Here is a 22018-nt window from a genome sequence, read left to right on the forward strand (position 1 = left end):
TGCTGGGCAAAATTTCACACAGCCCTAATAATTATATTGGTAGGAAAAAGCCTATCCATAGCCAATTCATTCATACATTTTATATAGGTAAATATGCATACATGTGTCTAAAATACATACACATAATATGTAGATATTAACTACATCCATATTATAATAATAATTTTTAGGGATGTGCGAAGCTTTGGGTGCTGATTCAATTCAGAGGAGATTTGGCCTGATTTGGTGGCCAAATCTCCAAATCCAAATTCAAATCAGGAGACTAATAAAAAGATCTAAATCAATTTGGAAATGATTCAGAGAAAGATTTGGGGATTCAGACAGTCCCCACTCACCACTGCAGGGAGCTGGACCCAGACTCCATGCTGGTAAGTATGAGTTTGGGGGGAGGGTGGCTGAAGGAGTGGGGAGGGGACCATGAGGGGACCCCCACCAGGTCCCATCCCCTGCCTGCTCCCCCAGGGGTGGAGGCAGTGGGGTCCGGTGGGGATCACCCTCCTACCTGGCAGCAACTAGTGAGTATGGGGCTTTTTTCATTTTTTAAAAAAACAGGGATGCTGAGGCCAGGCAGGACACCCATTGATGGGGCTGGGAGAGTGGGCGGGGGATGGAGCCTGTTTGATTTGGAGATTTAGCCAATTTGGCGGCGGTCGAATCTCCAAATCAGATTCATCTGAATTGATTTGGGACAGTGATTCGAATCACCAAATTGAATCACTATCCCCTTAATTGGCTCAATCCAAATCCAAAGTCAATACTAGCCGCTTCGCACAGGCCTAATAATTATACATACTTATGGTGCAGTGGTGTGCCTGATTTGATCAAGAGACAGTAAGATACCAATCTCTTGTCAAGTTAATAGATAAAGAGTTATTACAGGTGGATTTCTTTTTGATTGATAGAACTAGGAGCCTTAACCTACTATAAATATTATGTCAAACCAAATTACATCATCAGCTTTCTTGGCTTGGCACACTACACAAGTGACACCAGTGTGTAAGTGACAGTAACTGAGCATCTATCAGGAAACAGCATAATGCTGAGCCTTCAATAATATCTATGCACAATCACTTTCATAAGAAAGCGTATATATATACATCAAGTATCTGTCTAAGGCAGGATCACAGAACTGCAAGTGGGGTTTTCACAGATTTCATAGACATCAGGGCCAGAAGGGACCTCAGAAGATCATCGAGTCCAGCCCCCTGCCCTAGGGGCAGGAAGTCAGCAGGGGTCATAGGATCCCAGCAAGATAAACATCCAAATTTCTCTTGAAGGTGTTCCAGGTATGTGCTTGAACCACCTCTGCCAGCAGTCTATTCCAGACCTTGGTGGCTCAGACTGTAAAGAAGTTCTTCCTTATGTCTGAAATGCTCCTCAAGGAGTTTATGGCCGGTCAACCTTGTAATCCCTTGGGGTACTCTGGTGAACAGACATTCCCCTGGATCCTGGTGAGCACCCCTGATAAACTTATTGGCAGCCACCAGATCACCCCTGAGCTTTTCCAGGCTGAAGAGTCCCAGAACTCTCAGCTTCTCATCAGAAGGTCAGTTTTTCTGATCTCTGATCATATGTGTGGCACTCCTCTGCACTCTTTCAAGCTTCTTGACATCCTTTTTGAATTGTGGAGCTCAAAACTGGATGCAGTACTCCAGCTGCAGCCTCACCAAGGCCAAGTACAATGAGAGAATGACATCCTGGGATTTGCTTAGGAAGCATCTATGGATGCAAGCCAGTGTTTTGCTCATTTTTCTGGCTGCAGTATCCCATTGAAGGCTTATGTTCATCTTGTGGTCAATCATGACCCCCAAGTCCTTTTCATCTGTAGTGTTAGCCAGTGTAGCACTGCTGAGCCTAAAAGCATGCTGCAGGATTTTCTTCCCAAGGTGGAGAACAAAATGCCAAGGAGGCATTTTTCGGTGTTACACACCATCAGGTTCTCATCCGCCCATTTTCTGAGCCTGTCAAAGTCAGCCTGGATCACTCTCCTGTCCTCAGGTGTTGACACTTTATCCCAGCATTTGATGTCATCGACGAACTTGGCCAGTCCACTTCTGATACCAATGTCCACATCATTAATGAAGACGTTGAATAGTGTTGGGCCAAGGACAGAGCCTTGAAGGACCGAGCCAGATGTACACCTTGCTGGGGTCATTTGACCCCAGTACTCTTTCCTGCCATGGCAGGGGGTCAGACTAGATGATCTACTCAGGTCCCTTCCGACCCTAGAAACTATGAAACTATGACCCTACTAGTCACAGGGCACCATGAAGATTGACTTCCATCAACCACCACCCTCTGGGTCCTACCGCAGAGCCAATTCCCCAGCCAGTGGATCATGGTGAAGCTGAGGCCGCAGTTGGCCAGTTTTGACAACAAGTGATCATGGGGTACCAGACCGAAGGTTTTTTTTAAGTCAAGATATATGACATCTATCACCTCTCCCTTGTCCAGGTGACAGGTCACCTGGTCGGAAAAGGAGATAAGATTGGTCAAGTAAGACCTACGCACAACAAACCCATGCTGGCTATCCCTCAGGATGTTGCCATCGGCCAGTCTGTTAAGAATGGCCTCTTTGATTATGTTTTCTAAGACCTTCCCCAGAACAGAGGTCAGGCTGATGGGCCTGTAGTTTGCTGGATCCACTTTCCTCCCCTTCTTGAAGATAGGCACCCACATTGGCCTTCTTCCAGTCCTCAGGCACTTCAGAGCACCAGGAGTTCTCGAGGATCCGTGCAAGGGGCTGAGCTACGATGCTTGCCAGCTCTTTGAGTACCCTGGGGAGTAAGCTGTCAGGGCCAGCTGACTTGAAGGTGTCCAGCCTCTCTAGGTGTTCCTTCATGAGGTCAGTATTGATGGAGGGTAAGGAATCATCATCACCCAGGCATTTCTGTCCTGTAATGGGCAGGGGCGCTCCTTGGGACTGGTGAAAAACTGATGCAAAATACCCATTTAGCAAGTTGGCTTTTTCCTGGGCGTCAGTTGTCGCATCTGGTTTAGCAGGGGTCTGATGTTGCCCTTGCTTTTCCTCCAGCTCCCCACATATCTAAAAAAGGACTTTTTATTTTCCTTGATACTTGTAGCTAGTTGGAGTTCAGTTGCCGCCTTGGCTTTCCTGGTTTGCTCCCTGCAGGTCCGGACCAGTGCAGAATATTCCTCTTTGGAGGTGGATCCCGTCCTCCATCCTCTGTATGTCTTTCTTTTTAGATGCAGGAGGTCCGCTAGTTCCCTGCATAGCCAAGGGGGCTGCTGTGCCCTTTTGCTGCCTTTCCTCTGAGTTGGAACAGACTTAGCTTGTGCATCTAGGATTGCTCCCTTGAGGAGCAACCACTCTTCCTGAACTCCCTTTCCCATTGGGTCACGGCCCCTTAGGGCCTCACCTACAAGCCTCCTGAGCTTGTCAAAGTCAGCTTTCCTGAAGTTGAGGACTTCTGTATTGCTGACTGACTTGCCAGCTTTACAGCGTATGGTGAAGATGATCAGCTCGTAATCACTGTCACCCAGCTTCCCTTCAATCATTAGGTCATTGATTAGGTTACCCCTTGTAGCCAGTACCAGGTCAAGCAGTGCTTTACCTCTCATCGGCCTGTCGACTTCTTGCATCAAGTAAAACTCATCCACGCATGAGGGAAAGCTTTGCAACTGCTCTGATTTGGCCAAGCACTCTCCCCACAAGATGTCAGGGTAGTTGAAGTCTCCTATGACAACCATGCACTGGGAGCGAGAAGCTTCAGCCAAGTCCCTGGCAAACTCCTGGTCAAGCTCTTGATCTTGGGCAGGAGGTCTGTAATAGACTCCCACCACTGTGTCCCCTGTGCCATGTTCCCCACGGATTTTAAGCCAGAGAGTCTCCAGTCATCACCCTGGGTGCCAGTGTCAGTTTGCAGGGATGCATAGCTTCCTTGACATAGAGAGCTACACCCCCACCCCTTTTCATAGAATCAATGAGTTGGAAGGGACCTAGACAGATCATCTAGTCTGACGCCCTGCCATGGGCAGGAAGGAGACCCCAGCCAGGTGCCTCTCCAGTCTCCTTTTGAAGATCTCCATGGAAGGTGAGAGCACCACCACTCTGGGCAGCCTATTCCAGGCTCTGGCCACCCTTACCATGAAGTAGTTCTTCCTAATATCTAACCTACACCTATCCTTGTTCAGCTTGTGGCCATTGTTCCTGGTGACTTTTGTCCACTCTCTCTCTCCTGTACAGGGTATAGCTATCTATACCTGTGGCCCAGTCATGGGTGGAGTCCTACCAGGTCTCCATTATCCCTCTGACATCATAATTATTTGTGTTAAGTTCCTCCTGCTTATTTCCCAAGCTCCTGGCATTTGTGTAAAGGCAGGCAAGAGTCCCTCTAGGGGCCCTTGCCTTGCCCACCGCTTGTTCCAGAGCTGGGGCAGGGGTAGGCTCCTTTAAGTGCCTTGACCTGCTGGATTGGCAAGGGTTGCTCAGCAGGGCAACAGTGGCAATAGTCCCTCCATCCCCCAGTGGGCTCAGTTTAAAGCCAGGTGAAGCAGGTCAGCCAGTCTGGCTGAGAAGAGCCTCTTCCCTTATTGTCCTCTAGTACTGTTAATTCCTGACTGTGGTAGATGCATAGCACAAAGCTATGTCTCCTGCCTCTTTCCATTAATATTAGAATAACTATGTATAATGTGGGGAGGAAAGAAGGTCTCATTAATGCTGTAGCTAGTAAAGCGAGAAAAATGCTGGCTTGCATACATAGATGCTTCTCCAGCATATCCCAGGACAGCATTCTCCCATTGTAGTTGGCCTTGGTGAGGCTGCAGCTGGAGTACCACGTCCAGTTTTGGGCTCCACAATTCAAAAAGGATGTGGAGAAGCTTGAGAGGGTCCAGAGAAGAGCCACATGCAGGATCAGATGTCAGGAAAATAGATCTTATGATGAAAGGCTGAGATCTATGAGGCTCTTCAACCTGGAAAAGCACAGACTCAGGGGTGATCTGATGGCCACCTATAAGTTTATCAGGGGTGTTCACCAGTATCTGGGGGAACATTTGTTCACCAGAGCACCCCAAGGGATGACGAGGTTGAATGGTTACAAACTCCTCCAAGACTGTTTCAGGCTGGACATAGGGAAGAACTTCTTTACTGTCCAAGCCCCCAAGGTCTGGAATAGATTGCCACCAGAGGTGGTTCAAGTGCCTACTTTGAATGCCTTCAAGAGAAATTTGGATGGCTAGCTTGCTGGGATCCTATAATCCCAGCTGACTTCCTGCTGCTGGGGCAGGGGGCTGGACTCGATGATCTTCTGAGGTCCCTTCCAGCCTTCATGTCTATGAAATCTATGAAACTATGCAACTTTGAGGAAATAGCTTACCTACCTCCTTGGTTTTTCAGACTTTGAAGTAGAAAATATCTCTGTTTCAAGTCAAGAGTAAACAGTGGGAAAAATCAGGTCAGTTGTATCAAATTCAACTCTTGTTTAAATGGGACCAATTCTACCGAAGTCATTGGAGTGGCCCCTGTCTGTGTCAGAGCTGAATTTGTCCCAATTACTACTCAGTTTTCATAGCCCCCATTGACTTTCATGGCATTGCTATTTGCTTAACAACTCTAAAAAGAGACCATGAATGTTTAATGCCAAAGATTTTTATTTATTCCAAGACTTACCAATACTTGAACATATTTTCCTGCAATCTCTTTCTGAGATCCAATTTCCCAGCCTTGAAAAATGTTGAGACAAAACAAAATATCATCAATGCAAATTAATCATCATTGGGTATTTCAACACATACAGTGAAATTCTAACCTGCTCCAAGTTAATGGGAGTCTTACCACAGACTTTGAAGAGGTCAAGACTTCAGCTGGAGTGCTTAAACAGAAAATGTAATAATTAAGCTTCAGAGGTACCATGCCACTGAGATAAATGGTAGCAGTTCAATGCAACTTGGAGCTATGGTCTGAATATTCAAAATCAGTAGGACTGTAGTCTATTAGGTAATGCTCTGGATTAGATAATGCTCATGTTCTCAGCCAAATCTAGAAAGTTAATTCTTTTGACTAAAATACTACATGGTACAGTATTTTAATTTGTCATGGGCCCCAGATTAATATATCAAGTAGATCAGGAGTCTGACCCATGCTCCACAGGTTCTGAATTAAGTTATTTCTTTTCTGAACTGCTGCTTTGCGACTGAAAATCAGATGTTATATTTAAAGTGCATCTAGACTTTCCTTCCATTCACATATGTAAATGAAGTTATATACTAGGAGAAATTCATTTCAGTTGGATTCACAGCAAATGGTGCAATCCTTTTTATGGAAAACAATGAAGATAAGAGTCTCAAACAGAGCTGCTCAGCTGTATAGTTCTGATTTTTAAGAAAGATAACATTTCCTTCCTGATTGTTCTTTATGAAGCTGGTGATGAAAGTAAGTTCTCTTGGGCAAAGAAAAACAATGTAATCAGGCTATCAACAAATGTCTATACTATCTTTAATTGATTTCTTCCATCCTTATAGGTATGTATGTACAAGCCAATTTACAGACGCTGACAAGAATTTGATACTAGTCTGCTTCTGGAACAAACACAACTTAGAAGACCACTTGTCTAGGACATCAACACTGAAGCTTCAGTCAAAAATTCTACTTACACATCTTCCATGCATTGTGATTTCTAGGAGAGAGAAAGCCAGGATGAAATTCCCATTGACTTCAGTGGGCTAAGGATATCATCCCTACACATACTATTTCAAGCCATAGTAAAGTTTGACTGTACAGGACAGTCTAAACAACATAAAATGCTAGGATTTCAAAATGTTTACACAAAATTATATGAACAAGTCTGGTACTGCTATTTGGAAACACTCTGTTTTGAGCACAACTGGAATAACTGAATGCATGCTGTAGCCTATTGTGCCTTGACAGTCTGGCTTTTGGGCTCTACTGCATTTTGTAAGATTTATTTTTCTTATTCTGTGTCACATCATTCTTTTAAAGTAGTATGGTACCATGACATCTAAAAAAAACCATGGGTCTCAAAGATTTTTATGGAGAGACAGTATTCTTATTTTAGAGCTGTGAAATACAAAGTAATGGATCAATACAGCAGTAAAGCAGAAGTTCAACAATTTCTAAATTGAAAATCTGGCCCAATGAACGCAAAAAATAAATTTTTGAATGTGAGTATTGCTAACTGCAGGAACAGGGCATGTGGGGTACATTCTCTATCACTTGTTATCTTTTAACCACAAATTGGTGTTTTTTGGCCCCTAACACACGTTGCATTTAAGACACAATTAACAAGTTAATTGTGCCATAGTAACCAGCCACACATGCAACTCAATTTAAGATGTGATTATGCAGTATGTGAGCCAGAAATGTGGAATATGTGGAATAACTTTGTGGCTCACTTGTATCACATCTTAAATTGAATGTGTGTGGCCAGACCTTAGAGGCACACTCTAGTCAGAGATACAGGAAATGCCACAGTGGAAAAGAATTAAGGTCCATCTATTTCATATCCTGTCTTCAAAGGTGGCCAACACTAGGTGCTTCAGAAGAAGGTGTAAGACTCTCACCTCAGGTGGAAGTAGGGTATTCTACCATTGACACTAGATAGGTCTGATTTTGGGACTTGTTTAATCCCTAAACATGAGATTTAATATTCCTTCCAAAACTTTTATTATTACTTACAGTAACTCTGAATGCACTCTTGACGCTCATTTAAGATATACTTTTAGAAAGGGCAGCAGTTATTATGTTTTATTGTTATGTGCATGTCATCTGAGGTTAAAACTAGATCACGTTTTGCTACATTTGAATTGTTCTCAGCTTGTTCACACATAGCAATTAGAACATAAGCTGCTGCCCCTTTGAAAGGTCTCTAACATAAATGTTCATGCCCTTATGAGAAATTCTTTTGACTCAAGTTCTTGGCATCAACAAGCTCCTATGGCAATGAGGCCACAGTCTAACTTCACGGATTTATTCAATCACAGATTATTGAACTAGACCGGGGTGGACAATTATTTGGGCCCAAAGGCCACAAAGACAGTTTTTATGAGTTTTTTCCAGGCTGGGTCAGCACCGGCTACAGCTCTTGCCACCTTCCACCCGCTTGGCCACCTGCACACTGGAAGCAGCCTCACTGGAAGCTGTGCACATTGGCTGGGGCCAGGCATGGACAGGAGCACTGCTTTGGCTGCCGGTGGCAGGGCTCAGCCCCATGAGGAGTGCAGCAGGGCCAGCCATAGGCCAGATCTAATCAAGTGGCAGGCTGCATCCAGCCTGCAGGCCCACCCCTGAACTAGACACATTCATCCATTAATTTGCTATGCCAGAATTCAGGTTACATGATCATCCTAATCCTATCAGGTCTCAACATTTATGAATCAATGGAATATTAGAAGCCTGTTATTTCCATGAGAATGATTTATTTAATTTGTGCTTGTCTTTGCAGGCAATGACTTAAGTTGCACTGCTGCAGCAAAGACGCACAAGGAGTTTCATAGATTTCATAGATTTCATAGACATTAGGGCTGGAAGGGACCTCGGGAGATCATCGAGTCCAGCCCCCTGCCCAAAGGGCAGGAAGTCAGCTGGGGTCATAGGATCCCAGCAAGATAAGCATCCAATTTACTCTTGAAGGTGTTCAATGTAGGCGCTTGAACCACCTCCGCTGGCAGACTGTTCCAGACCTTGGGGGCTCGGACAGTAAAGAAATTCTTCCTTATGTCCAGCCTGAAACGGTCTTGCAGGAGTTTGTGACCGTTCAACCTCGTCATCCCTTGGGGCGCTCTGGCAAAACAGACGTTCCCCCAGATCCTGGTGGTCACCCTTGATAAACTTATAGGTGGCCATGAGATCACCCCTGAGCCTACACTTTTCCAGGCTAAAGAGTCCCATGTCTCTCAGTCTGTCATCGTAAGATCTGTTTTCCTGACCTCTGATCATGTGCGTGGCTCTCCTCTGGACTCTCTCAAGCTTCTCCACATCCTTTTCGAATTGTGGAGCCCAAAACTGGATGCAGTACTCCAGCTGCGGCCTCACCAAGGCCGAGTACAAGGGGAGAATGACGTCCTGGGGTTTGCTCGAGAAGCATCTATGGATGCAAGCCAGCGTTTTGGTCGCTTTACTAGCCACAGCATCGCATTGCAGGCTCATGTTCATCTTGTGGTCAATGATGACCCCCAAGTCTCTTTCTTCTGTAGTGATATCCAACGTAGCACTGCCAAGCCTATAAGGAAGCTGCAGGTTTTTCCTCCCAAGGTGGAGAACCTTGCTTTTTTCGGTGTTAAACACCATCAGGTTCTCATATGCCCATTTGCTGAGCTTGTCCAGGTCAGCCTGGATCACCCGCCTATCTTCTGGCGTGGATGCTTTGCCCCAAAGTTTGGTGTCATCGGCGAACTTGGCCAGTCCACTCCTGACTCCAATGTCCACATCATTAATGAAGATGTTGAACAGTATGGGTCCAAGGACAGAGCCTTGAGGGACCCCACTGGTTACAGGGCACCACGATGAGTGACTGCCATCGATTACAACCCTCTGGGTCTGACCACGGAGCCAGTTTCCCAGCCAGCGGATCGTGGTGGAGCCAAGGCCACAACTGGCCAGTTTGGCCAAGAGGTGATCATGGGATACCAGATCAAAAGCTTTTTTGAAGTCAAGATATATGACATCAATCTCTTCTCCCTTGTCCACGTGATAGGTCACCTGGTCATAGAAGGAAATGAGATTGGTCAAACAAGACCTACCCACAACAAACCCATGCTGGCTATCCCTTAGGATGTTAGCCTGGGCCAGTCCATCAAGGATGGCCTCCTTAATAAACTTTTCTAGGATCTTCCCCAGGATAGAAGTCAAGCTGATGGGCCTGTAGTTAGCCAGATCCACTCTCCTCCCTTTCTTGAAGATCGGCACCACATTGGCCTTCTTCCAGTCTTTGGGCACTACACCAGAGCGCCAGGAGTTTTCAAAGATCCATGCCAGGGGCTGGGCTATGATGCTCGCCAGCTCCTTGAGTACCCTGGGGTGCAGATTGTCAGGGCCGGCTGACTTGAAGGTATCCAGCTTCTCAAGGTGTTCCGTCATGAGGTCAGCATTTATGGAGGGTAGGGGATCCCCCTCACCCAGATCTCCCTGTCCCATAGCAGGCACGGGCGTCCCACGGGACTGATGAAAGACTGACGCAAAGTACCTATTTAATAGGTTGGCTTTTTCCTGGGCGTCAGTTGTCAGTTGCCCCATCTGGTTTAGCAGGGGTCCAACATTGCCCTTGCTTTTCCTCCAGCTTCCCACATATCTGAAAAAGGACTTTTTGTTGTCCTTGATGCCTGAAGCTAGTTGGAGTTCAGTTGCAGCCTTGGCTTTCCTGGTTTGCTCCCTGCAGGACCGGACCAGCGCAGAATAATCCTCCTTGGAGGTGAATCCCGTCCTCCATCCTTTGTAGGCTTTCCTTTTTAGCTGCAGGAGTTAATTGGTTACAAACCTCCTGAATACCTATAGTGTATACGGTTAGGGAAGTCCTGTTTCCAAAGCAATTTTCTGCAGTGATCTGTTTACTATATACAGTATGGGCATCATAGGTTCTTTCTCTGATCCATGGGTTGCCTGGACCAGCTCATACAATACAGGTGAACTGAGGGAAAATCAACAATTACAACTAATCTCTCCTATCAATAGCTTGACTTTCTGTGTTAACATTTCATCCAGTGCAATAAATACAATGATCGTCTTCAGAGGGTGCTACTATTTGTGGTTGAAAAACAAGGACGTATAATTGAAAAACAGCATATTCACTGGAGGTCAATGATCACTCCAGTAAAATAGCGTGTTAAAGAACTGGGCTAGTTTCTGCCAGCTTATTGCAAGGGCAATGACTGCTTTGCGGGCATTACTTTTTTAACACTTAATTTCCCACTCTGCTTACTTCTCAGGAGCTCATTTAATTATGTTTGTTCTCTCACTCTCCGCTAAGAGCCATTCTATGCACACTATATTCATCCAAATAACTATTGTAAGATCTGGTATTAGTATTTCCATTCAACTACCCCCAGGGGTGGAGCTAGGATTTTGGAAAGGGGAATATAGATGGTATAGTACTTTATCACATAACCGAACACCTCTTTTTCTCCATCTAAAAGAGAAACCAGCAGCCTTACTAATATGCTAGAACCTAGCACTATATTATTTAATTTAAGATCAAGGCAAAACCAAATATAACTTTTTTGGAATGTGCACTAATTGAAAGATTAAATATTAAGTTTAAAAAAAGCAACAAACTAAACAAAAATAGTAAAAAATATATAATTTTCAGTCTGTAGTCATTATAGTTACCCCAGATATGAGCTTGAGCTAAAATTAGTCTGCATGGATGTGAAATAGGAGACATTACCAAGAATGACGAACAGATAGCAGAATTACAAAACATAAAATAGCTTGATTAGTGGAACACCAAGACTATTAAAAACAAGAGTGGTCTGTTAACACCCGAGGAGTGATGAGAGACAAGCAGGAACAAGGTAAACCAATTGACTCACTGAATAGAAATGCCATTACCCCTTCTGGATTGAGCAGGAAGTAAAGGGTGGGTGCAGCAACACCGCTGCACCCTCACCTCCAGATCTGCCTTTTACCATCTCAGACAAATATCTGTCTACATTTAAAAACTTCCAGTGATGGATATTCCACAATCTTTCTATAGGAGGGCTACTTACCCCTGGTCTGTGGGCCAGATCCTGCCTGCAGAGCCATATAATTAGGCCTGCAGTTTTCCCTCTGGGTCCAAAAATTTGGTGGAGGCAAGCAGTGGCAGTATTAATTGCTGCTCCCTTGCTGCCAAATTTCTGCACCTGTGGAGAGCGCTATGAACCAGACAGTCTGGCCCTGCATGCCAGATTGACTAATTTGGGACCTAATCTGGACTGTGGACTGGCCATGCACCACTCACTCAACCCATGAGGCCAAAAGCTTGAGGACCACTGCTCTATATAGTCTATATATACTGCCTCATCACCCTCATAGGTAGAAAGCTCTTCCTAATAGCTAAATTAAATTCATTTTGTTACAATCTACATTACTTCTTGCACTGTCCTCTGGTGACAAAGAGAACATGGGACTGCCATCCTCTTTATAACAGCCTTTTTTATATTTAAAGACTGTTATCCAAATCACCTGTTAGTCTTGTTTTCTCTAGACTAAATAACCCCAATTCTTTCAGCTTATCCTCATATGTCATGTTTACTAGACCTCTAATCATTTTTGTTGCTCTCTTCTCGATTCTTCAGTTTATCGACATTGAAGTTGTTGCGTGTTGCCCAAAACTACATATGCTACTCCAGGGGAATACTCAGCAGTGGTGAAAAAATTGGAAGAATACTGTTCTACTGTAAATAATAATTAATTTCCAAGTAATGGAGTCTGTTTTCAACCTCTGCAGTAGTATGGAAGACAGTAGTAGTAGAGTTGGTCCAAAATTTCTGTCCAAACTATTTCTGTTGTGTTTTCAACTTTTGTTTTCTTGTAAAGGCTGAAAGTTGCCCAAAGCCAAGGCAACTGGTTTAAGATAAGCTCCTGCTTTACCCCATGGGAAGTTGTAGTTCATACCTATCACACTCCCATTCTCCACTACTGGTACAACAACTTCTATGATGAACCAAGGCCATGCGACTCCCATGATGCACTACAATATTTGAGTGATAGTGAAACCCATGGTGGATGATATACTTTGGCTAGGGAAACAATGAACCTAAACCATAATTCACATGCATTACCACAACAGCATGAACCAAAATATTTAATATCCCACTTAAATATCCCCGTTTTCAGCTGGAAATATTGGGTTTCTAATTTTTGACCATTCGTTTTATGTAAATTAAATTTAAAAGCAAGTTTCTTGTATTTATCAACACTTTCCATGAATAAACAAATCTTCATTTTCCACTCTAGTAGGCAGAATGTGACCAGTCATAAGCTGAAGTGTAACAAACTTGAAAATATGTAGCAGTACAGAATTTGTCACTTTATTATACTCTTAATGATTAAAAAATGAAGTTATCAAATATCAAAAAGCATTGTATGAAGTAATTCATTATGAAATGTGTTCTGGTCTAAACATTATTGGAATAAACTGTAGAGCTGTGTTACTGTTTTCTACTTTACTTCAATATTTTGCTGTACAAATCTGCAGTTACTTTCCACTTTTTTTTTCTCTGCAATATTTTCCCAGTTAATCTCTACAGCATAAGAAAAGGAAGATCACTCAAAATAATCAGGGCTTAAAAAATTGGAGGCAGAGTAAAATGAGTCTTTAAGACACATTTAATTGAAAATACCAGCAGCAATATTCTTGCTCTGTTTAGCATTTTATTTGCTTATGAGTACATGTCAATACCACAAGATGGCACTTTCTTACTTGCTACACATACTATTACAAACACTTATCTTCTTCAAATGTTCCCAGATGTTTAGAATATGTCACTTTCCAATGTTTTTAAACATTAAACAAACAAGACCTTCTACAAACAGCATTTGTGTTAGATGTATATTAAATGAGGTCAGATAATTAAATTCAAAAAAAGAATATATAAATATTTCAGATAAGAAAATTTAAATACAAAAGGAGAGTTTGTATTAATTAAACTGAATAACATTTTAAAATGGCCAAAATGTATCTACATGGTTTAAGTTAATTTAAAATACTTTATTTTAAAATAATCAAGTCTTCTAGCCATTCATCAAAACATCTATCTACTCATTTCTTTAAAAAACATATTTAATTATAAACCATCTATGCCACTTCATGTGCTCTAAAATTTAAACAATCCTTATTCTGTCCCATTGATGGAAATGAAGCAAAATCATATTCCAGGATAGAAAACAGGACAAGAAGGCATTAACTTTAAAAACCCAGAGAATTCCAGATATTTCAACACATTCATCTTTGCAGTTCTCAAAATACATGATCCAGCTTTATAGTCTTTTGAACCAAATGTAAACACTAGAAAACTCATTGTTGAAATACGTGAAGAGTAAAGAATCCTGCACTAATATAGTGCATACCGATGCAGTGTCAAACTTGTCATTTACAGTGAATGTCACATTTTCTGCAGGATTGTCATGCTTTCCTTAGTTAATGCTTACTAAAGTCTGTAGAATTTCTTTTTTTATTATTATTCCCATTGTCAAAACAGGAAGAAATGAATTTTCCAGTTCCTTGGGAGAGATTTCACAAATCTGAAAGTCGTTGACTCCATTTTTTAAAATAAACCAAAGGCAAAATGCTAAATTTGCAATATTAATATTCTGCCCAATATATTACACATCAAGAGATTCCTCAAAAAAACTGAGAAGTCTGAAAGTTACAAAAGAGAAAGCAGTTAAGGCAGCTGATGTCTAAATTTGGACTTTTTTTGTTACATGTCTATGTCTCCATCATATGCTAAAGTCAGGGGTTTCTGTTGTGGAGGAGGACTGTGATGCTGTTTTGGTTTCTTGCTGAAAGGAAAATGAAAACAATCTTTTGAAAACCAATGCAAGTTGACATATTAAGTGCAACTTTAAAAAACTTTACATTCTACCTATTTCCATTTGAAAATTACATAAAACTGAAAATACCAAGGATACAGTTAAGAAAGCAAGTATGGAGCTGTATCCCTTACTCAGGTAAAACTCCCACATGGAATCACTGTGTGAGGTAGGAATGCAAATTAAGGTGTATCTATTAGGGGTGTGCGAAGTGGGCCCTATTTGATTTGGATTCGGCTTGAATCAGAGACAGTAATTCAATTCGTTGACTCAGATCACTGTCCCTGATTCGATTCAGCCGAATCTGAAGATTCGATGCTGATTTACAGAAGCAGCGATTCAGACACAGACACAGATTAAAAAATTTTTTCTACATACCTTGAGGTAGCAGGCGTGGCTTATGATTGCTGCAATGCTGGGGCGTATGGACCATCCCACAGGACTGCACGGAGACCCTCCATGTGCTCGGTGGTGAATCCAGAAGTGGACTGGAAGTAATTCCAGTGCACTTCTGGATCTGCCAAGGAGTGTGGTAGGGCCCTCAGCCCCGTGCCTCCCTGTCTCAGTGATCAGCCACAGGGGAACCCATGAGGCACCAGTCACCGAGATGGGGGGGAGGGGGCTCACGCACTCCCCAGCAGACCTGGAAGTGGACCGAAAGTACTTCTGGTCCACTACTAGGCCTGCTGCCAAGCATGCTGGGGATCCCCCGTGCTTCTGTGAGATACTCCATTCTGCCTAGCATTGCAGCATTCACATGTCCCCATTACATAAAGGTATGTAGAAAAAACATTTAAAGCTGTCTCTAAGTCCAAATCTCCGAACCTTTCCAAATGTCTCTGAATCAATTCAGAGGGTTTCGATTCAATTGAGAGAGATTAAAGGGGCCTCTGATTTGATTTGGATCCAGAAATTTGGCTACCAAATTAAGTTGAATCTCCCTCAAATCAAATCAGGGACTGAAGCTTCACACAGCCCTAATATCTATCTAATTATCTTTATTCTTGACCATCAGTAGATAAATAAAAAATAAAGAGTGACTACGCCAGACAGAAAAACTGAACCATGTCAATATGGAAACCATTTTGCCTTGATCTCAGATATTCTCATTTCTTTCTTCTCCCTGAATTGCACAAAGGGAGAATTATTTATTGTTACGAAGAAGCACATCTTTTCCATCTTATTCTTCAAAGGATGCCATAAAATTATATCATATTCCCAAGAAACTAGATGCTTACATTTTGAGGTAATGAATAATGGGTAGTTATGGCTTTGAAAAATAAGTAGTTGGAACAAAAATTCCTAAACAACATTCACATATCCTATTTTAATATACAGTATATGTGCCTATAGCAGAAAACAGAACAAGAAAAATATTTATGAGATATTTTCTGCAATGGTCATAGTAGAATATTCAGGAAGGAGTTAGGGCTCCCCAACTCTATGCTATAGATAAGAATAGGTTGGACACTGCTCAGACTTGTGGCAGCAACGTGGCTCCCAAGGGATAATACATTCTCCTCTGGTACCCTGCCTATCCAAGAAATGTAAAAGTAGCTTTGTTTGCCCTGTATTTCTAGGAACAATTAATGGCCCTTAATTTTGCCTTTTTTAGATAAAATAAAAAAAATTGCTAACTTTAAGTGCCCATGGTTCCATCCAGTTCTGTCTCTAATAATGGCATGAAAGATAAAAGTTCCCTGCTCCAATAATGCACATAAATCAGCCATATAACGTCGAATATAAAGAGAATAGTGCCTTGGGAGCACATTGGGGCCCCAGCAGAAGTCTGCATACATATTAATAGTCATAAAATAAGTCTGTCCCTAACAAACAGAGCCATCGTACATGTCAGTGATCACACTGGCACAGAAAATACATTCTAGTGAAATCTAAATTACTCTAACACAGTGGTTGGCAACCTTTTTAGGCTGCAGGATAGAAATACCCAGTTCATGTTAGAGAATAGTGGGCACTGGGACTCAGCTGCTGCTGCTGCTGCTTCTTGGGGCAGCACAGGGAAGGCATCCACTGCTACTATTTTTCTCCATGGTGGCATGGGAAAGGGACTACTGCTGAAGCTTCATATCTACAGGCTGCATCAGATGGATCCATAGGCAGGATCCAGCCTGCAGGCTGCAGGTTGCCAACCTCTGTTTTAGTACATGAACCAAACTACTGTAGTACAACAGACTACATTTGAATCTGCCTATACTCATTTATAGTTGAGTATCGTTGCCTATATTTATCTAAATGGTTTTGACTGTGATGCATTTGGCTTTATCATGCTTTTTAGATTATTTGGACTCTTTAGAAAGTACTTACCAAACAAGATAGGATGTAAAAATCCCCAAAATCAAGATGAGAAAACCACCAGCTGATACTCCATACACCCATATTTTAAGTTTGCCATCTATTGAAAGTGGAAGGGCAAAAAGGGAAAGGAGTGTTTACAAATCAGTCATTAAGTTTTATTATTAACACTTTAATAAGACTATATATAGCAGCAACAATTGCATAGTTGTTGTGTAGCATGTAGGAACAATATTAATGGGAAATGGACATTACAAGGAAACCAATAAGCTGAGAATTTTTATGCAGTTTCTGCAAAATTAAAATTTTCTGATGGAAAATCAGAAGTTTATGATTTTTCTGATGGAACAGCAAAATAAAATATTTCATTTCAGGCCAGTTGTCCTAGATAAAACCATTTTGCAGTCTTTTTTCTGGTTGACCTGCTGCAGTACATCATGGGAGCTGCAGTCAAATCAGGGAACTCGCCGCCCATAGAGGAGAAAATAGGTGTATGAAGTATTTGAGCTATAGTAGTGAAGAGAAACAATGGCAGCTCAGACAAATTCAGTTTGGTGGAGAGCTGACCCCAGTAATATCAGACTATCTCAAAGAGCTCACCATGTTTAACCTATGGAAAGGCAAGCCTAGGATCAATATAACCACTCTCTGAGACCTACTGGTGGGGGGAAAGGAAGAAGAAGGGTTAAACACTAGGGAGGGTAAAGAGCTATTTAAGAAACAAGCAAATGTTGGTTGTGAATAAATGGGTCTAAATTTTCCACAAATCAATTAAAGTAGAAATCAGAAAAGATCTTTAATCATCAGAAGAGTGGTGTTCAGGAACTCTTTTCAACAGAAGCAATGGAGGCAAGTAGAAGGAAGTACCATTCTTTGCCTGATTAATGAGCTTCTGCTGTTTGTCTCCTGTATAAATTTAACAGAGAATTTGGTCTCATATTGTATGCATTTTTATTTAAGCCCATCTTTACCTGAGGAACATCTTTTTACATGAATTAGATCACCCATGGTATGGTATTAACAAAAAGTACATAGTAGTGTTAGAGGGATTTTGTAGCTGTAATGGTCCAGGAATTTTACAAGAAGCAAGGCTTTCTTAGGGTGATGTCTTCTGTTGGACCAATTGCACAGTTGGGATAGAGTTAGACAAGCTTCTGAATGCAAGACATTCTTTATCAGGCCAAAAGCAGATCTGTGTGCTTATACAAAAAACCTTTGGGAGACAAACAACAAACTTTTAAAGTTGTGATAAAATTTAATTTTCTATATGCTAAACAGAGATCCTCAAGCTGGAACTGAGATTATGTACAGAGACACAGATTGCAAGACAGATGTGTTGGTACTTAGCAGGATCCTATATATGGTTGCTAGGTAGTAGCTCACACACCTAGCATACCAGGTCATTCATTTGTTGTTTCACAATATATTTTCTACGTACTGATTTAGTATTAAAATAATACCGTGCTTTATAAAAACTAGCTGGTTACTCTTTCGTTCCATGACTGTCCCAGAGAGAACACAGAGGCCATGTTCAGAGGAGCATGGCCATGCCATATGCATCTGTGGCACCACATCCTGCACATTCAGGTGTTCCCCATGCTGCTACCTTGCAGCGTGTGTAGGGGGCAGGGGAGGAGTTGACTCTGGGAGATCCCAGGGTCAAAAAGCCCATGCGGAAAAAAAGCAGGGGTGTGCACATGGCAGCAGCACGTGCCACCCAAGGCCAGAGCCTGGCCCACCTGAGCCACGCTCTGGCTGCCAATCAGAAGCTGCAGAAACGCCAAAACTGCAGCTCCCTAAGGATCCCAGGTCCCCAGGTAAGGCTGTTGGGGCCAACACAGTTGCTGGCCCCAACCTCCCCTATCCCATCTGGGGCAACCTGCCACAGACCAGAGGGCATGTGACATGGGTGTTCCCTGGGTACTGGCTGTGCCACTGCTTCTTTTCCTGGAAGAAACAAACATCAGTGTTTGTGCGGACATGGCCAGCAAGTCCAACACTTGAGCTGAGGTTGAGCCTGATACAGATATTGAGGGATTGCAGCCCTAAATGCTGGCATTCAGAAAAGGCCATCTAGGTCCACATCCATGAAAAACGATGGGCTGGAGACCTGACACTTGAAAAGAATAACTTAGAAGAGGCTCTAATGTGTCAAAGGTATTTAAGCCCAAACTGACATAATTCTTGGTATATATTATATACACTTTTGGATGACGGGTCTGATCTTAAGCCCACTAAGTTTAACGGCCTTTGGATAAGTCATGTTAGATCAGATATACTCTGTAGAGAGGATAACTATTAAAGGGAAGTCATACATGTAAATATAACAACAAAGCTGGGATCTTAATCATAGGGATCAAGACACTGAGGTAGCCTTAGCTTTACCTCACATATCATAATATAATCTTTCATTACGTTTTTCCAGACTTGTATGATCATCACAAAGTAACTGGAAACACAAGAAGTGCAATATACCACAATGAACAGAAGCGATCACTCCGGGGATTTTAGTGGCGAGGGAACAGTCAATTTCACTGTGGGAAACTTGAAATATCTATCAAAATATCCATTTTCCTGTTGCATCTTTATTGTTTGTAGGATTATAAGAAAGTAGGGCTGGAAGGGACCTTGCAAGGTCATCTAGTCCAGCCTCCTGCTCAAGGCAGGATCATCTCTGACCAAACGATCCCAGCCAAGGATCTGTCCAACCCACTCTTGAAATTTTCCAAGGATGGAGATTCCATAACTTCACTAGGTAGCCTGTTCCAATGTTTAATCACCCTCATAGTCAGCAAGTTCCTCCTAATCTCCAACCTGAATTTCTTTTGCTGCAGCTTGAGGCTATTGCTCTTAGTCCTGTCTCCGCTGGCCATAGAGAAAAGCTCATCCATCTTCTTCCCCTCTATAATCACCCTTCAAATACTTGAAAACTGTTATCAGATCTCAGCCTTCTTGGCTTTAGACTAAATAACCCTGACTCTTTCATCCTTTCTTCACCATAACTCAGGCTTCCAAGGTCTCTAATGATTTTTGGCACTCTCGGTGAGCTCTTTATAATCTATTGATGTCCTTCCTGAAGTGTGAAATCCAAAACTGGACATGGTACTCCAGGTAAGGCCTAAACCGTGCTGAATAGAGCAGAAGAATCACTTCCTTTGATACTCAAATAACACTCCTGTTAACACAACACAGTATATACTCTTAGCCTTTTTTGCAACTGTTGGCTCAGATTCAGCTTGTAAACCCCAGGGCCTTCTCTGAAGCATTGCAACCTAGCCAGTCTTGTTCCAGTCTGTATTTGTACATCCAATTATTCTATCCCAAGTGCAGGACTTTACACATGTCCTTGCTGAATTTCATCTATTGATTTCACATCATGCTTCCAATCTATCCAGGTCATTCTGGATCCTAGACCTACCCTCCAGAGCATCTGCAACTCCACCCAACTTGGTGTTATCGGCAAATTTACTAAGCATGCACTCAGTCATCATCCAAATATTTAATGAAGATGTAAACAATACCGGAGCTAGGACAGACCGCTGGGGAACCCCATTTGTTACTTCCCCACAATTACACACTGAGCCACTGAGGACTACTGGTTAAGCATGTATTTCCTAGCCTGTATTTTTTTAGCTTGCTAATGAGAGTGTCAAAAGTCTCACTAAAGTCAAGACACATTACATCACACGAAACTATTCTTGTAACATTGGTTTAAAGTGGGGAAAAATAAAAGCAAAAACTAAAAGACTGTGAAGTCTGTGAGGTGGGAAAGAAGAGAACAATTTGGGATAGACAAGATTAAGTATTTATTACTACAAAGCCCTTATTTCTGCTGGTTTCCCATTTGGGAGCTACACAGACTCAAACTGAGTTGTTCCAGATATATTATTCCCCCAGAAGATTGGTTATATTATTTCAGATAAAGAACAGCTTTCACATTGGTAACCACTTGCTCTTCATTTGAAGTGAATAGGAGTTTTATACAAGCACAGCTTTGTGCCAGACTGATACCCTTATTTCAGAACAGCCCTAGAGAAAGTTACTGGATTCCTCACTATAAGTGATAGCAATCTAATATATTATATTTTTACTTGGTTTAACTTTCATAATCTTTTCTTTGAATTCACCAACTTTTTCATATCCTTTCAAAACCTGACAACACATGAGTCATCACATCAACCTTTTCCCCATCACGAAACCCTTAAGAAGCCTTCTGCTCTAAGACCTTTCAAATTACTAGTAATATAATACATCTCTCCCTGGCACCAAGTATGACACGTGCAAGAACATCACAAGACAGCAGGAACAAGAATTCCAAAGAACTCCAAAAGTTCCAGCTGGTGATGCTTTTCCAAAATATTATTACTTGGTCGAAGCAAAATGTTCTTACTTGCAACATAATGTCATGATTATGGTGCATTTTAAACTGAAGGAACAGAAGTGACCATAAAACTGTCACGGTAGTCTCTCAGTTTCAGCTTTCTGTTTTTATGCATCACAAAATATACACCTTCCTTCTTAGACATGTTTTAAAGAAAAGTTATTCCATTCGCATTCAATGTAATTTTTTTTTTACCTGTATTAAAAAGCTGAATAGACCATCCTTTGAAAATGTCATGCATTTTTGAATTGACAGGTTTATTCTTTCCAGCTATGGTTTTGACATCTGCTTTCTTATCTTCTAAACCTGGTACCTTCATGCAGTAGTCCAGGAAACCATTTGATCTCATTATTTCTGTATATCCTCTCTCACAACCACAGACTCCACTCTAGGCAACAAAATGCATTTAATATTAAAATGAATAGTACAATCTGTCCGTACAGTACAACTTCCAAGCAGACCATGTTGAAGCTATGGGCTAGACAGTGCATGTACATTTACCATGTTAACCCCACACCAAACCAAATCAGGTGTGTAAGAAATCAGTGCCTAAGTTCTCAGGAAAACTGAACGAATTAAAGGAAAAACCCAATAAAAAAATGGAGTTACCACTGAAAAACTAGTGGTAACTTAAAAAAACCAAAACCCATGGAAACATTTTCAAACTCAGATGTTTAAAGTTAGGCATTATGTTTTGACCCAAGCTACTGAAGTCAATAAAAAAACTTTTCACTTTATTACAGCTGGCTTCAGCTGAAACTTAGAAAAACCATTCCCATTTACTTCAGTCTTCCTTTTCCTTCATACAGCTACGCGAAAAACTATACTATTGC

At 42.0% G+C, this 22018-nt stretch overlaps 1 protein-coding gene across 2 annotated transcripts in view; it reads right to left on the bottom strand.

The window, feature by feature from the left end:
* Positions 1–13326: 13326 nt before the first annotated feature.
* THSD7B (thrombospondin type 1 domain containing 7B) overlaps positions 13327–22018 on the bottom strand; it is a 678955-nt gene continuing 670263 nt past the window's right edge. For both annotated transcript variants that reach the window (XM_090045842.1, XM_090045843.1), the window contains exons 26-28: positions 21381–21573; positions 16817–16904; positions 13327–14461 (exon numbers count right to left, since the gene is read on the bottom strand). In XM_090045842.1, coding sequence (XP_089901968.1) covers positions 14380–14461; positions 16817–16904; positions 21381–21573 — 363 coding nt within the window. In that variant the 3' untranslated portion in view covers positions 13327–14379. The remainder of the gene's footprint in view (positions 14462–16816; positions 16905–21380; positions 21574–22018) is intronic.

Source organism: Crocodylus siamensis, chromosome 4 (assembly GCF_052110815.1).
Source record: "Crocodylus siamensis isolate JL-2025a chromosome 4, ASM5211081v1, whole genome shotgun sequence".
NCBI lineage: Eukaryota > Metazoa > Chordata > Crocodylia > Crocodylidae > Crocodylus > Crocodylus siamensis.